The 17,406-nt window shown below is 41.7% G+C and overlaps 1 protein-coding gene across 3 annotated transcripts in view; it reads right to left on the reverse strand.

Moving 5' to 3' along the window:
* Positions 1–17,406, reverse strand: part of PIEZO2 (piezo type mechanosensitive ion channel component 2) — a 324,709-nt gene that overhangs the window by 7,433 nt on the left and 299,870 nt on the right. For all 3 annotated transcript variants that reach the window (XM_081148248.1, XM_081148247.1, XM_081148246.1), the window contains 9 exons: positions 14,456–14,708; positions 13,177–13,309; positions 11,819–11,966; positions 11,510–11,724; positions 10,034–10,192; positions 8,289–8,436; positions 3,268–3,456; positions 2,819–2,911; positions 1,369–1,541 (listed from right to left, as the gene is read on the reverse strand). In XM_081148248.1, the coding sequence (XP_081004374.1) occupies positions 1,369–1,541; positions 2,819–2,911; positions 3,268–3,456; positions 8,289–8,436; positions 10,034–10,192; positions 11,510–11,724; positions 11,819–11,966; positions 13,177–13,309; positions 14,456–14,708 (1,511 nt within the window). The remainder of the gene's footprint in view (positions 1–1,368; positions 1,542–2,818; positions 2,912–3,267; positions 3,457–8,288; positions 8,437–10,033; positions 10,193–11,509; positions 11,725–11,818; positions 11,967–13,176; positions 13,310–14,455; positions 14,709–17,406) is intronic.

Here is a 17,406-nt window from a genome sequence, read left to right on the forward strand (position 1 = left end):
AGGAATCTAACTCTGATTGCCTAGGATACTAGGTCAACGCTCAACTGCTGAGCCATGCCCAGCTGGGCTCATAATTCTTTCTTAATCCCATCCAAGAAGCTGGAATTGTGGACCCAAATGAACCTAAAACTTGACTGACAAACTTGGATAGAGTCTTCAGTCACAACTGTGATGAAAGAAACTAAACTAATCAGCTGGTATAATGTGTCGAGGCTCCTGAACTGCTTCACTAACACTTCGGGCTTTGGGATGCAAGAACTTTTCCTAAGACATGCTCTGTGTAAACAAGTGAAGTAGCGGCCGCATGCTGGCCACGGGCTCAGGTTAGGCAAAGAGCAATTTCCCCCAGCTCTCCCCGCTGGGTCTGCCGAGCTGCTCTCACATCTCGAGCCTGGTGAAAAGACCTGCTAGGGCTCTCCCATGTTGATGTTGGGGAGATGCAGGTGGGGAGCTGGGGTTCCAGAGGCTGCACACTCTTTATTCTTCAGACCAAACTTTCGATGAAAGAAGGTAAAAGGATTAAGCAACACACACATATAAAATACACAAAACACATAGACACAGACAACAGTGTGGTGATAGCTGGAGAGAAAGGGGTGGGGGGAGGTGGAAGTGGGCGAAGGGGGGGATGGGGCCTGAAATAGACTTTGTTTGGGGCGATGGTTGCCTGACGTAGTGTGCAGATGATGTTTTATTGAGCTATACACTTGAAACCTGTATGGTTTTAAGAACCAATGTTACCCCAGTTAAGTTAAATGAAATAAAACAAGAAAAAAGAAAAAAATCATAAAGAAAAAGAGCAAACTTCAACCTTTCAGGGAGATCTTACAGTACACCAGGCTGTTTCATTTTATGAGTCGTCACCCTCTTTTCTCTCTGCCTCTCTCTCTTGCTCACAAAACTCACTGCCAGCCTCTCTTTGAAATGGAACTTAGTCCTGGCCGAGTGGCTCAGTTGGTTGGAGCATCATCCCATACACCGAAAGGTTGCAGGTTCGATTCCCGGTCAGGGCACATACCTAGGTTTTGGGTTCAATCCCCCATTGGGGCATGTATGGGAGGCAACTGATCAATGTTTCTCTGTCTCTCTCTCTCTAAAAATCAATAAAAACATATCCTTAGGTGGTAATTAGAAAGAAAGGGACTTAGTAGAAAAAAGGAAAAGAAGTCCTTAGCTTTGTTAATGATTCCCAGGCAAACCATTATTTAATAAACAAAAATGTTAGCTGTAGCATTGAATGAATGTTCTCAAGATGTAATGTAAACTGAGATTCACATTAATCTAATTTTCTATCCTTTTATGCCCCCCACCCCACCCAAGTTTAGACTGAGGAAAAGGGGAAATTATGCACGGAAATACAGTAACTACCTCTGAATACTCCATGAAAAAACAACAGAGAAGCAACTATTGAGGTCCATGAGTTCGTGTATCATTTTCTGCTTACTGGGAGGGCTGATGGTCCACAAAGAATTTGAGTTTCCTTCCAGTTCTGCTACTGTTATGTCTTCTTTTTCATAATTTTCCAGAAATTGCATAGCACCCTGTATGCACACAAATATACATGCATAAATAGATCATATACATGATGATGTATAAAGAAAGTTATTACTCTTCCTTTTAACTGACTGTATAGAGAGAATTTCTTCTTCGAAAGGAAAATTTCTATGCAGATTATCTTGGTGTTCCAGTGCACTGACTTCATTCCGCTCCCTATGACATCATCAAAGCCCCGTGGCAATGCTGCCCCACCAATCCAGCTGTGCAATCACTCCAATTACAGTAAAGGGAAATCAGATGATTTAGTGTCATTTTTCCTTCCCACTAAGGAGAAAACTTAAGAACTATTGAGAAATGTCCCTCTTATGAGAGAGTCAAATTTCATTGACCCAGGAATCCTGGCCCTGTCCTCACAGCTGCTGATCCCTCAATTGGTCTTGACAGTCTGCATTACAGACCAATAATTTTACAAAAGAGAAAAGCCTGTTTGCCTAATCACTTTTTAAAAATTAAATAAAAAGTAGTATTTGTAAAGCAAATTTCAATTGTAAAAAAATCATGTTATAATATTTATTAAAAGTTGGAATGTAGAGGAAAGGATGACATCAGCCACAACTCAGCCACCAGAACATTACCGCTGTTTTATGCAGTGGGGGATGGTATCTCATTTTTTATCATTAAAAAAAGTCTACATCTTTTTTCATTTATGTTTTATCTTGAGAAATTGTCATGCCATGTAGAGTCTTTGCAATGATTATTTTTATTACAAAAGAAGTTACAGACAACATAGTAGGTAAAGAAAATATACAGTGGAAGCCCCCTTCTCCTATTAAGACCACCCTAGGGAAGCCAGTGTTAATCAAATTCACTACACACATATGCCATGACTTACTCAACCAGTCCCTACTTGTCAAATCCTCAAGTTGCTTCCAGTTTTTACTAATACAGGGACCGACATAGTGCTTTTCCCATATTTTGAATTATTTCTTTAGGATAGATTCCCAGAGTAGACCTAACAGTGAAAAGAATCAATATCTACTAAAATATAAAAAATTAAAAAATTTTTAAAGGGATCGATCCCTGTTGAGCTTACATTAAAATGTTCTGAAATAAAATTATGTTTATTAACACATCCAATAATACAGACATAAAGTCTGAGCTTATCCAAGCGGCCAATGGCTAGGAATCTACTGTGTACAAATGATAACCTCTGAAAAGCGCCCCCTCCCCCGGGCCATAGCAAAGTAGCGAGTAACAGGACAACCACTTAGCTCACCTAGGTGATAGTCGTGACAGAGATCTAATATAAGTATTTACTTACAGTGTCCCTAGAGAAAGCTTTTATAAATTTCTTAAACTTTGGCTGGTCCATAACTTTCAGCTGGCTTTGCTGGGCACTCATTGTGAAAATAGGCTGGAAAACAAGATACACAGTGTTGTTAATATCCCGAAGGTCTTCTCTGCACCCTGGGTGAAAGGGAGAAGATTTGCATAGTACATCACCCACTCAGCACCCAGGGACAACTCGCCTCGGAGGGCTCTTTTTGAAGTACTGAGTCTTGCACTCAAAGCCAGAACAGAACTCTCCTTTGACTGCCTTCTGCACTTATTTCAAACATCACACATTTGCTGAGAAGTCAAAATTTAGGCAGGAAACATGGATTGGCAAATCCTAACCAAACGTCCCATAGGTGGTTGCCAGGAAAGGGTCCCACGTGAGGAAAGGTGCTTGCGGGTGAGTGAGAGCCGGGGAAAGTGCACAGCGATTACCTGGTAGCCCCCCAGGGTGATTGTGACCGAGACATCCAGGGGCTGGTTGATCACCCCAGCGACGGACTTGATCAAAGACATGAAGAGCAGAGGGAACCAGACGATGCAGATGAGCAGGACTATGATCATCCCGCCCATGCCGTACTTCACCACCTTCTTTTTCTTCTGCCCCCGCGGCTGGGGGTATCTCTGCAACGGGAGAGTGTACACAAGGCTCAGGCCGCCGCCCCGAGAAGCAGGTGGGCGGGTGAGCGCTCCTCATGGGGCTGTGCCTCGATTTAGTCCTGATCTGCTCTGTTTGCTCTGAAGTGGGGGAGGAGCAACCTTGTCCCAACCTGGGAGCAAAGCTGGGTGCTGACGTGAAGATGTGATGAGCTCCCTCCCTGCACGTCCCCACCATGGTGCCACAAGGGACCAGCAGGACCTGAGCGACTTTCTCCCTAAAATTGCTGTGTGGGTCTTGTTGGTGCTGAACCTAAGGACAAACGGGTCCAATGCTGTGCTGAGTAAGGCCTCTGGTTTTCCGGGGTCATGCAGGAGAAAGACATTTAAATTCCTGAGTATTCAAAAGCCGTGCCTTCCAACTGAACCCTCCTCCCCACTTCGTGGGTTGAAAAACAATTTTCACTTCATTCATCACACTCGTTGTCAAAACAACATTGTTCAAGTCCTGCAATAAGATCTGTAGGATCAGCCCAGCCCCCTCACGGTGTTGTGACTCTGCAGGGACTCTTGCTTGGGCACTATGCTGAGAGAGGTGGGGTTGGGGGTGGTGGTGGTAGGTGTGTGTGTCACACAAGGGACTTGCTCCTATACAAGAGCAGTGCACTTGGTAGGCCTGGAACCACTAAGGACTCACTAAGCTCTGTCTTAGAGGCTATGGGCCAGGTGAAAGGAGCCGGCTTTGCTGTCTGGTATTAAAACTCCTCCAATTCTATATGCATATTCCTTGCTTAAAAGTTGCTTCTCAGTGACCTGTTTTCCTTCCAGGGTAAGCCTTGAAGTTAGGCTACATATATAATGTGGCAGTAGTCCTCCCTCCCCTACCTGGGGCTGCTATTCCATTGGGATGTGTTCATTTCAGCAGGTTAAGGTAAGAATTCTCATTCTTACCTGTAGGCACTGAGCTCTGGGTTACAAACTAAGAGGAAGGTCTGGAAGCCAGCAGAGACCTCTCTAGGGACTTTAAAGGACACTGCTAAAGGGCTCTCCAAGCTCTGACACTGAGTAGTTCCTGAATATGGACTTGGAGCCATGAGGACAGGAGCTGGACCGGAGGACGGGCCAGAGCCAGTATGGAAGCACCATTGACTCCGTGCACGAAGACAATGCATCTAAATAACTTTGTGCTGTGAAGTTGCACGAGGCTCATACTAAGGACAGAATTTCAGTATCTATGCCCTGGAATTTGATATCATTTAAGTTTTCTATTTTAAAAGAAAAACTAGAATATTTGAAATCTGAAATACATATTCAAACACACTGATTTGATTTCCCATTATTTTCTCAGTGAGGTGAGTTTAGACAACGGGCCGCTCAGCCCACTCCAGCAGTACCCTAGTGTCCCATAATGGGGACTCTCCTGAGTTAGAAGAGACTTATCTATTCTCTGCCGAGGACTGTTTCAGTCTCTTCTGCCTGTGGAGGGACACTGTTGGTTCCTCTCCTGAAGGCCAGTGTCTTTGAGGCTCACCTCAAAAGTTCCCAGACCCCCTTTCCACCCTCCCCCTTCTCCTGCTCACGCCTCCATGCATTTCCCAGGGCAGAGCAGGGCCAAGACCTTTGGCTTCTAATTATGAGGCTATCTTTCCCTTCACTTTCAAAGCAATTGTCACCTCCTCCTGCTATGCTGTTCCACTACCCCCTTCCTAGGTAAGATCTCGTTTCCCAGTTTGCAGTTCCTGTCATGCTGCATTTCCAAACAGCTTCTTAAAGTGTTTGGGGGGAAATGGCTGCATGGAAATCATTGCATTGTGTGTGCTCACACCAACACTGGCCTCTCAGGAAATTGTTGTTTCTTCATAAAGTGCATTCATAACACCCCAGGAACATATTACATTCAATATGGAATAATCCCCAAGACAGAATAGTCCCCCCCAAAAGCTACTTTTCAAAGAAGATTACTGTTCTGCTTCACACTGAAAAAGTGATCGTCACTGGTAATGTTTCAGTCTCTTACAGGACGAAGTACAAACTAGTGTCAGGTTTGTTTAGACTCCCTAATACTTACCTCCCACACACCTAAGTTTCTCAGGATGTTTTACCATATGTGATTTAAATAGCCATAGACTTAGCATAAGATAGAAGCATATATTTAAGTAAAGGTGATACATTAAAATGAGGCTTTTATTTCTGTTTTAAAATTTAACTTACTGGGGTGACATTGGTTAGTAAAGCTATGTAGGTTTCAGGTGTGCAATTCTGTAATACATCATCTGTATATTGTATTGTGTATTCACCACCCCAAGTCAAGTTTTCTTCCATCACCATTTATCCCCCTTTACCCTGTTCTACCTTCACCACCCCAAACCCCTTCTCTCTGGTAATCACAGTAGTCATCATATTGTTGTCTGTGTCTTTGAGGTTTTCCTTTTCTTGCTTAATCCCTTCACCTTTGCTGCCCAGCCCCGAACCCCACTCCCCTCTGACAGTTCTCAGTCTGATCTCTGGATCTATGAGTTTGTTTCTATGTTTTGTTTATTTTGTTCATTTCACATACGAGTGAAATCATATGGTACTTGTCTTTCTCTGACTGGCGTTTTTCACTTAGCATAATACTCTGCAGGCCCATCCATGCTGTCGCAAAGGGGAAGATTTCCTTCCTTCTTACGGCCAACTGGTGTTCCATGGTGTAAATGTGCCACAGCTTTTTCATCCACTCACCTACTGATGGGCACTTGGACTGCTTCCAAATCTCGGCTACTGTAAATAACACTGCAATGAACAAAGGGTGCATATATTCTTCTGAATTAGTGTTTTGGGTTTCTTTGGATATATTCCCAGAAGTGGAATTGCTGGGTGAAGCTTTTATTTCTTAAAGATAAAAGGATAAATGGATAATTGCAAGTCTTTTGTTGTGCAGAAATGTCTAGTGTTTTACGTCAGAATGACGCTGTCCTTTATAAGGATGGCAATGAGTCTGTTTCACTATATCCTCAAGAAGGTTGTCACCTGTTGGCTCAAAGGCAGTAAAAAAACATATATAAGTTGATAAACAGAGCAGCCACAACTGTTCACTTGAAAGGTGGCCCTGTATCTATGTTGGACAGTTATGTGAGTTCTGATTCAGAAAAACACCCCTCTTAAGAGCCTCCAATTCATCTGGAGAAAACAATATCTCACAGTTTCTGGGGCCCGTGGGGCAGGCTCTAGGGCTTAAAATGAACTCATCTACTTTCACGGAGAACACAGGGTATTGGGCATGAATTTGTTCATTTACCATCTCTCTCCCACTTTCTGTAGGATGGCCATTCCTCTTGGCCACTACCAACTGGTTCATCCATGCCTCTGAGGCCACTGTTTCTAGACCTCCATCTGGACCTTCCTCATTTGGCTCTGATGCTAGGAATCTGTACTTTTCTTTTTTCTACTGGTCGTTTCCTTACCATCTGAGAGAGGTTCAGATCCTCTCCATTCTTAAATGACCCTCTTGACTTGTCCCTCTCTTGAGCTGACTCTCTCCCTTACTTTTCCCTTGCTTTTGCTCAGTCCTTCGAAATGGCAGTGACAGGAGTGATCCTAGGCCAGACTGGCCAGTAGACCCCACTCAAACTGTAGACACACAGAATTGTGAGCAGATAAAATAGCTGTTACTTTTAAATCATGAAGTTTTGAATAGTTTATTAGCAAAAGACAACTGATATAATGCCTATTGAATGAATAGCTCCAGGAGGTAGACCTAGCACTTCCTAGCACAGTGGTTTTGCAGTGTAAAGTCTCCTCTGCGTGACTGTGTGTATGTGGGCACCTTTCAGTGATCCCCTTGTGAGGCAGCTAATCTGTGATTGTTAGAAAGAGCTTTATGTTCCATTGAAACTTACTGGAACTTTTGCTTACTTTTGTTAATGCTATTTTCTTGGCCCTTACAAATTAATTCAAATTTTAATCTCTCTTCCAATATTTCAAATAGTTTGCCTCCCCCATTTTTTTTTTTACTTCAGACTAAATAATTCTTGGTTCTTCCTCCTTTTTTTCATATGGCATTATTTCCAGATCCTTTGTCACCCCGGTTTCTACCCTCAAAGTCCCTTTGGTAGATTGGCTCTCATATTCAGTCATTGTATCAACCCTTTTGCACCTTAAAAATCAGCTAAAGCTGATATGATTTTAAGTATACTGCTTGCCCCATCTCCTTCACTCCATACAAACGCCATAAACACAGAGGCCACAGTACAACAGGCCCCATGACTGCAAAGCTAAGATTCCCAGAGGAAACTGCAGAACACAGAAACTACACGGACTAGGGGGGACTTTTCTGAAGAGATGAGAAAAGACATTTCACACCGCCTTGGCTAACGATGCTTGAGTACTTCTATTGCTGTTATGCAATGGGCTCCTGTTCCATATGTTAAACTTGAGAATCTGATAATATTCAACCTGGCAGAATAATTATTTGCACTTCAATTTCCTTTGCACAGAGCAGTTACACTGTCTGTTGCTCATCAAAGAGGACATCAGGTGCTGAGCCTGAGTCCAAGCCACCTGACCCCACTTTTCCCCACCATAGCAAATTTCCTCCTGTCCCCAAATGAGCCATTTAAGAATTATTGAGTCACACAGCAATAGATCATTTCTTCTTTTAAAAATAACTACAATACACAGTTGCCAAAAGAAGAACACATCTGGATGCTATTGCTAAGGCAGCAGTGTGTCCAAAATTCCCAGCTCTAGTGGCGTGAAAATCAATAGGACGTTTATAGGCCCTAGTTTTTGCCACAAAACTCGCAGAAGTTCACATTAATCTTATAACCAGTCTGTATCTAAGAGAAACAAATAGGGATAAGGCATTTTTATTGGCTTACTTTTTCCGACTCTCGCCAACACTTCAGGATGAATATGTGAGCATAGATGTCCTCCACACAGATCCAGCTGGAAAGGCTCAAGGTCGTGTCTGTCCACACCCAGTCCATCACGGCCCGCAGCTCGGTCAAAAATGGAACGAGGCGGAACCTGGCAGAAGCCACGTCTTGTTAGAGAGACAGTTCTGGGATGGCCTCCAATATCCAGCCAACCCTGGGAGCTCATGTAGTTCTTTATTGTTTTAGCCCTTAGGTGTTAGAAAAAATTCTCAAGGTGACCTTTCTGGTAAAATCCGACTTGGAATACAACTGCTTTTCATTATAAGTCTAATAAATGAATTGGTATTTTCGGTTCCTTTTCTTTTTTTTGGCTGATGGGTCTTAAACCAGGATTCCCTTTTTAAATGTTTATAGGTGTCTTCTTCAATTCCTTTCATGAGAAACTGTACAAATTTTTCAGGTCTTTGGTTAAATTTATTTCTAAGTATTTTATTGTTTTTGATGTTATTGTAAATGGGACACTTTTTATTTTTTTCTAGATGTTCCATTGTTAGTGTATGGAAACACAACTGATTTCTGTATGTTGATTTTATATCCTGCAACTTTACTGAATTAATTGACTAGTTCTAAAGTTTTTGGGGGCAAGTTTTTAGAATTTTCTATATATACAAAATCATGTCATCTGCAAATAACCACAATTTAGCTTTTTAAAACATTTATTTGTTCATGTTACAAGAATCTGTTGGTCATAGGATTACTGAATTGTTGGGGCTTTGTTGTTGAATGAGCTAGGAAAGTTAATATACTTGGTAAATGAAAAATTGGGGCAAATGAGAGCCATCAGAGGAAACAGGACATGTCATTGGGGGCACACAGTAGGTCCCACAGCTGGTAGACCTACTAAATGACTGAAGCTAACAGGAGGAACTGGGTTCATCCCAGGGTCCTCACAGCAGCCTGAGTTATTACTTGGATTTCTCCTGTGGGCTACCTAGCTTTGTTGAGAGAGCATTAATTCAATCCAGAGAAGAAATATCAGGCCCCCACACAGGATGACACTAAGTGAAACACTGTTCCACACAGGGAGGTTCATAACATCTGAGCATGCTCAATACCTCTTTTATGACTAAGTCCCCAGTCCTCAGGTCTGGTGCTAAGTAGGAACCAGCCATGCCAGGAGAAGACCGACTTTTATGTCATGCTCTAATTTCCAAGGGAACAGAGAGGAGGTGCTTCCAATGAAATTCTCACATGGAAGAGCTATACGCTTTCTTCGACAGCTAACTTACCACCAGGGATAAGCAAGTCATGTGGTATTCCCATTGTTAGGGGGACTAAATGGCCCCATTCAATGGATGGACTTATTGTACATGTAAAATTCTAAAGGTATTTTGGAATAGTCTAGGTTCGAAATATTCTGTTCCATGGTGCCCGGAAATATATTAATACTTGAGGATCATGTATGCCAAAATATTATCACAGTAATTATGCAAGATATGGAAATAGAAAATTAACCCGCATGGATGGTCCTAGAACAACATCCTGGCCAGATGTGTGGCAACTACACATAGAAAGATATTTCAAAAAGCATGTCTGTTCTTTCGCTGAACGCTGCAAGACTCCCATGATGATCTACATTCCTATACATCAGAGTCCTTCCTCTTCCTGTCCCTCCCAGGCAAGAAACAAAATGCCTTCAACTGCCAGCCTCCCCTCTGCGAGTGACTGCCAACTTAGTGTGTCCTTACCCTTGAAACAAGAAGAGGTTGACGTAATTGTAGCTCTTTGTGAGGAAGTTTCCAAGCACTCGGGTTGGGTAGCCGCACCGGATTTGGTAGGCAGACAACCCGAAGTAAACGCATTTCACAAAGTACCAAAGCTGAGCAACCAGGTTCTGGCTGAATTTCCTAAAATGTAAAAATTCAGAAAGGTGAGGGATGGAATACTCTTCTGGTTAAAGAATACCAGTTTAGGATTTTTTTTAAAAGCCTAATTGCCCCTCTAGCATTTAAGTCAATTCAGTCAATTCTAAGGAATTCACTATACATAGTTGATCACTTCAAAGGCAAAAGGCAAGATAATAAAATCTAATAATTAAAAAAATCCTATGAATGGTGCCTCTAAGACAGGAGCAGGGAACGTCAGGCCCACAGGCTGTATCATTTGGTCTGGCCCTGCCAAGACAACTGCACGCAGGACTCTAAATTCAATAAATCTAGGAGTTTTTTTTCATAGCTAATTTTTAAGTTGATAATTTTGTATGGCCTGCGAATGATGTTATAAATATCCAAATGGTCCTTGGCAGAAAAAAGGTTCCCCACCACTGCAGTCTAAGATATCAGTGCATTAATTCAGCTCTTTAGGCCATAATTAAAATAAATTACTGTTAAGTAAATTTACTAATAACATTTTCACACAACATGGATGCTGCTGCTACCCTGGTCCAAATTAAAGCTCAACAAAGAAAAAAAGCAAAATGTACAACCATAGTTTGAGCAAAAACAGTGGAACTAAATTTCACACTTGAGAATAATTTGGAACACATTTTCAAAGAATGATGAGCTATAGGAACGTTTTTTACTTTGGATAAATGTAGCATTCTTCAAGAGTCTTAAATATAGTCAGTACAAATTTTTAAAAGAAAGTAAGATATAAAACTTTAACTTTGCAATACCCAGGTATAATCTTCCCTGTGTTTAAATTAAGAGAAATATTTGATTTACTTTTATAAAAGCAGTATATTACTCTTAACATTGCATTTTGGATTTGTCTTAACTTTTAATATTGTTATTAGAAAAAACCATCTGTTATTTTTTTAATTGAAAATAGCTATTCTTTAGTTGAAAAGATCTAAGAACAAACCATGATGCCCTGGCCTGTGTATTTGGGAGACCTAGGACCTCTACAGAGATCTCAACAACTTGAGAGCTCAAAAATATTGCTTATAAATGTCTCCCTTACAGAAAAATCCAACTTTAGTATTTCAGGACCTAATGAATTAATTTAACTATATTCGACCATGATCTACCACTTGACAAGTTATCAATAAAAATATCAGATATTTTACAGAGACCTCACATCAACTATTCATTCCCTCACTCTTTCTAGAAAGAAATGCAGCCTGTACCTGGTGATTTTGCTGTGCTGATGCATATGGAGCGATAACCTTACGAAATACATTTGTATTTAAATAGGCCCATGGCTCCAGTTTCCAAAGCCCTTACCTCTCAGTCACACCAGGCAAGATGAAGAACATCCAGAAGTGAATTCCAAACACAAGAATGACCTGAAAAATGACCTTTCCCAACACAGTCTTCCTGAGGTACAGTGCTCGGTCCACCACCATGGTTCCAAACTGAATGAGGACCATCACCAGGAATGGCCCAGGCACCTGGTCCTCAGACAGCGAAGAGGTGATGTCTGCCGCTGCTGAGTGTTTCTGGGAAGGAGACAACAGGTTCGGGCCTGAGTGGCATTTCATAGGACAGCATCACCATTAGTTAGTCATGGGATGTATGGTGGCCTTTACCTACCCCAAAGGCCCAAAAGCCAAAGACGATGATGATGAAGTCGACAGTGTCAGCCAGGAACATAAGCACATACACGTCGGTCACGGCGCTGTAGTCCGGGTGGATGAGGTTGTAGAAGAACTGTCTGATGGGCACATATATCTGCAGAGTCCTGCAAAACAGAGACCCCAACCCGCTTGTTTCAGGAGAGGCACAGGTGGAGAAATGACCAGCTCCTACAGTCATTCTGTTCCCTGCATTCCTCTTTCCAAGCAGGTTGGATCTCCCTCTCTCAGCCTCAGCACAGTCCTGCTGGGAGGTGACTCCTGCTCTAACAGAGTGTATTCAAGTTCACTGCCAAGGTAGGACCACAGACCTTTTCTCTTGCCTGATAGGTATCAGAGTGATATAAAGCCCTGAAATTTAGGCACCTGGTTTGTCACCTGATTCAATTACTCTCCATCTTCGAGACCTTGAGCATGCTACTTAACACTCCTTGTTTTCATTTACTCTTCTGTAAAATGAAAGTCATAATAAGACCTGAAGCATAGGGCTGGGGTGAGAAATACATGGGAATACACAAGGTGCTTAGACCTGAAGTGCTGACCAGGCACCTGGTCATCGTTAGGCAGCCCTTCTGGGGTCCTGGGCCTCTCCTCTCGTGGTTCCCAGGTAGTGCCCTGGGCTTTTGAGCTCACCTTGCTCTGTCCTTTGTTACCATGTCCTCCTGGCTCTGGCTCATCTGTCCAGCCTCTGCCTTACCTTTACTGTGCTCTGGGTTTTGCCTTCAGTTAAAAGCCGTGTTCAGGTGTGGATGGCCCTCCTGGTCTCAGAGCCCATCTTCAGGACCAGCCCTGCTACATGTCCTCTATTTTGCCTGTTTATCTGCTGCCTGTCTGCAGCCCTGACACTTGGGAAGAACCTATGCATTTTGCTGGGGACCAGCTATATGACAGTGGCCAAACCATTTCCCCACCACGTGCCTCAGTTTTTCCCTCTCTGGGATGAGAGTGTATGTCTAAGTCTCTTCTAGCTCTGAAAGCAAATTCCTCTCTGTCTAGCAGACTTTTCCATGATAATGCCTGAAATTACATACTGTGAGCTTCTGAAATTCCTTATTTATCGTGTTCAAATAGAAAATGTGTGTTTACAAATGCAATGAGTATAAAAATGAATCACACTTACTGAAAAGTGATTTAAAAAAATTGTTATTTTTAATAATGGCTCATATTTTCCTGCCTTAAGAAGATGATATTTGTGATAGGAGAAGCCACTTCTCTGTTCTTCACCTCTGGTGTATATGAAATAATCGTTATCAATTACTTCCCAAAGTTGCTCAGCTCTAAGCTAAACCCATGACCCAAGTGTGTGCATGCACTCACTTCTTTATGGTAAATGCTTTTGCTTTGATTAAATGTTCTTGAAGCTTTTCCATATACAGTTCCCTTTTGCTTCTCCGCTTGATGCTCAAAACGCTGCTTCCTTTTTGACTGCTGTTCCGGGTGCTCGTGCTGCCTGGGAACAAAAAGCCACGGAGCACAGTGAGGTGGGCTTACCGACAGGCCTCGCAGCAGCCCCGGGAGCCCACGTGGCGAGGGGCGGCTTGAAACTGCTTCAGAAGGAAGAACACGCCCGCCTGTAAGGGCCGCGGCTGGAAATCTGGAGCTGCAGTCTCAGCTGCGTTTCTAGTAAGACGCATCTGTGGGTTTGTACTCCCGATGCTGACTCTGCCCTGAATCGTTATGTGATCTTTGTCCCAGGAACAACGGCTTTTATTGCGCTAAACAGGGTCCTAGGTTGCAGGCTTTTCAGCTTGGGTCCACAACCCATCCCTTTCTCATGTCCTAATTTCTCTAACTGTAAGATGCATATAAGAGGGCCTCCCAGCACCTGCCTGAAAGGCATATTCTGAAGATGATTACAGTCATGCGCCAATCAACAAGACATTAATTGGGGACAGGTTCTGAGAAATGTGTCACTAGGCAATCTCGTGGTTGTGGGAACACATGAGTATGCATAAATCTAGATGTACAGCCTACTATACACCTAGGCTATATGGTATACCACTGTTCGTATATGTGGTCCATCACTGACCAAAAAGTCATGCAACACACGACTGCACGCAAGTGTTGGTAAGTTTCAGACGGGAGTGCTATAAGTGCAAACGCCCAGTTACTCCTAGCGTGGCAACTGCAAGGCGTATCTACTTTCTGATTGTACTTACTATTTAGTAAGAAATTAATAAATAGGTGAGGAAATTACTAGATTGTGTGGCTAAAAGTTCCCATCGAGAAAATCTAAGTATATTTTTGAAATAGTGATTTATAGCACTCTCAACGCACCCAGCAGAATCTGTGGATATGGTTTTAAAACTACTGTGTGCCCAACACTTATTAGGTCCTAGGCAGTATGCTGGCCACTTTTCACAATTATCTGAAATTCTCATCCCAGAAGGAATTGGACATTTGGAGCAATGTGACTGCCCCAGGACACACACACAGCTGAGCCAGGATTTGAATTTGGGTCTGTCTGATTTCAAAGCACTTTCTATTCACATCACAACATCTGTCTCCTTGGTAGCACTCAATAAACTCCCTGCCCCAGACACACTGGCATCAGAAAAATGAGACAGCTCAGCGGGTATTTCCAGCCCAAGGATACCTCTTTGAGACCGATTTGAAGAGAAGCTGGATCTGTGGGATATCTGGGAGCTGCTGCCAGAGCGCTTCCTCCGGACAGCCATCTGCTGCTCAGGGAAGGACACGTGCACCGACTCCGTGGACGCGGCTAGGTTGATGGATTTCAGAGAATCAGAGGAGGCCCTTCTGCCATGACTGAGGGACAGCTCATCATCTGATTCTTCCTTGTCGGTGCCACTATCGGTAATGTCATCTTCATCCCATAAGCCATGGCACTGAGAAAGCATGGGAAGGGACGATTCAGATTTCTGTTTCAGGTTGGGAGCTGGTATTCTGCCCTACAATATCTTATCCTCCAAGATTAGAAAACCAAAGGCAAAACAGAGTGACTATGTTTGATAACACTGTGTTATTATCTGTTGTTGTGTAACTGAAATTTGCAAAGAGAATGGAACTTAAATGTTCTCCTTAAAAAACAAACAAATGTGAGGTGATGAATGTGTTAATTAACTACATGGGGGAATCTTTTCACAACGTATACATTTAGGTAATCACCACGATGTACAGTTTAAATACTTTATAATTTCATTTGTCAATTATACCTCAATAAAGCTGTAATTAAAAAAAAAAGATTTGAAAGCCGAGGCAGGGGAGAGATTCTAAGAAAGTTTATTACGTATAATTATATGATGGTCCCAGTAGATTGGTGATGGGTGGGTGTACATGGTAAAAGTTTGGCTAATTAATTTAGATGGAGACAAGTGATGTTTGGTAGAAGGGGAAAAGACAAAATAATAATCCCTTGACTTGTTCCTTGAGCAGAAGCTCTTTCCAGAACACTTCTCTACGCTTACGACCAGCCTTCCAAGTATCAGCTTGAAGTATCAGTGGGTGAATTTAGCCCCATTGCTCCATGTTTACCAAGTATCTGCACTTGAATAGTGATGCTGTCCCTCCCCAAGCCTGTAAAACACAAGATGTGAATCCCTGAATCAGCCGTGGCTGACTCAGAGCAGAGCTGCAAATACTCTACTCAAAAAATGTTGGCCCGCACGTGAGACAGAGATTACGATGCATTCTGCAGAGCCTGGGCTTTGCTAAAGGAAATGGGACACAGGGGCTGATGGAGGCAGGAATGGTGGCAGTAAAGGAGGCCGAGAACGCAGGGCCTTGCCAGAACAGGGTGCTACCTGACCACAAGTCACCCTCGCGATGGCCTTGCTGCTGCTGGACAGAGCTCCCCAGCGAGCTCACTGCCTCCTGGGTGCCCAGACGCCAGGCTCTGTGTTTATTCCCCAAGACCCTGACCAGTCCTCCCTCTGACACATACTTTGGGGGATGAGAGCTACAGACCAATTTGCCAAACGTCAGTTGGTCAGAAACCGACTGAGAGAATAATTAATTCATCGAAAAACAAAGTCATCTAATTTACAAATTATTCTTAAATGTTTACTATTTTAAAACATATTAAATGAATGTAGTCTTATAAACAAACATTTTAGGTGTTCATAATGGAATTTTTCAGTTTATATTGACTTCTTTCAAATCATTTTAAAAATTGTTTTGTCTTTTGCCAACATTTTAACATATATTTAGATTCTTTCCCTACTTTCTTAGTGGTATATTTGTTTGTTAATTCTTCTAATTATTTATAAAATTGCAGCAATTAATACTAAATAGGATAGTTTTAACCACTTTTCAAATTCCTACACAGTTTTCATTGTTTGGTTTCCACAGCAGTATTCTGTAAGAGTTTTTTTTTCCCCCCATGAAAAGATTTATCATTCCAAAAAGTATTTTTCATATCATTATCCGAAATTTCAGTATAATACCAGTAGTACCTCAAATCTCATATACATTCAGTAGGTAAATAAAATTTTTAAAGAAGAAATTAGAGTAAGTATATCAACATAAAACACCAAAATTTTGTTTATTGTACATTTTAAGTATAAAATTGTAGCTGTTAAACCATTTGACTACTGATAAAAAACAGTAAAAGTACCTAAAGGTTTATAAAAAATTTTAAATGGCATGCAAAAGGATACAAAAGTTGCAAGATAACTATAAAATCACCAAAATTATACCATTATGTTTTAAATGCTGAAATTTTAACTAATTTCTAGAACTAAAATATAAGGTTAATATATTAATATAATCATAACAAGAATTAGTAAAGTGGATTAATACAGAACATTAACATATACATCAGAAAAACTGGAGATTTGGGGCAAATTCAATTTTGGTTAACTGGTTTCCTTAAATAAGGTACCTTTGTAAACCTACCACAACCCAATAACCCAGGTAAGGCTACTGCAAAGTGAAAGGTTAGGGACTTGGGCACTTTGCAAGGTGACAGAAGATAGAATAAAGATCTTGACCGAAGCTATACACAGGTGAACCAATGTGAAATAGTCCACTAAGTACAACAGAACTTGAACACACTGTTACATATATATGTCTGCATGTATGTATATGTGTGTATATGTATTAACTTAGGTCAAGCCTGTTCTAAATAAGAACGAATAAAGATACTAATTGATAAAATAAATTTAAAACAAATTTAAATGTTTTATAAATGGAGGCAAGGTTAAAGTAAGAGAAGAAAAGCTAAGGTTGTGACAATATGAACATCAATACATAAAATGTATGCTATGCAGTAGTTTCTAATTTTTATCATTGAGTGGCATATTTTACATATTTGTAAGGTTAGCTTATAGTTCATAGTTGCTCAGGAGGATGACCAGAGTCACTAAACCTGAGACAGGTCATCCTGTGGGCAGGTCTTCCCAGAGCAGTGTGATAAATGGCTTTCTCAACAATAAGCTTACAGGAAACAAAGCACAGCACTGGCTTCACCAGACCGTTAAATGTGTGGTCTCTCACTAAAGCTAATGGTTTCATGACAAGAAACTACTCAATAAAAGCAATGCTACTAGAAGAAGGTAGGCAGAAGTTAAGATGGAAATGAAAAGC

Source organism: Miniopterus schreibersii (genome assembly GCF_964146895.1).
Source record: "Miniopterus schreibersii genome assembly, chromosome: 10".
Lineage (NCBI taxonomy): Eukaryota > Metazoa > Chordata > Mammalia > Chiroptera > Miniopteridae > Miniopterus > Miniopterus schreibersii.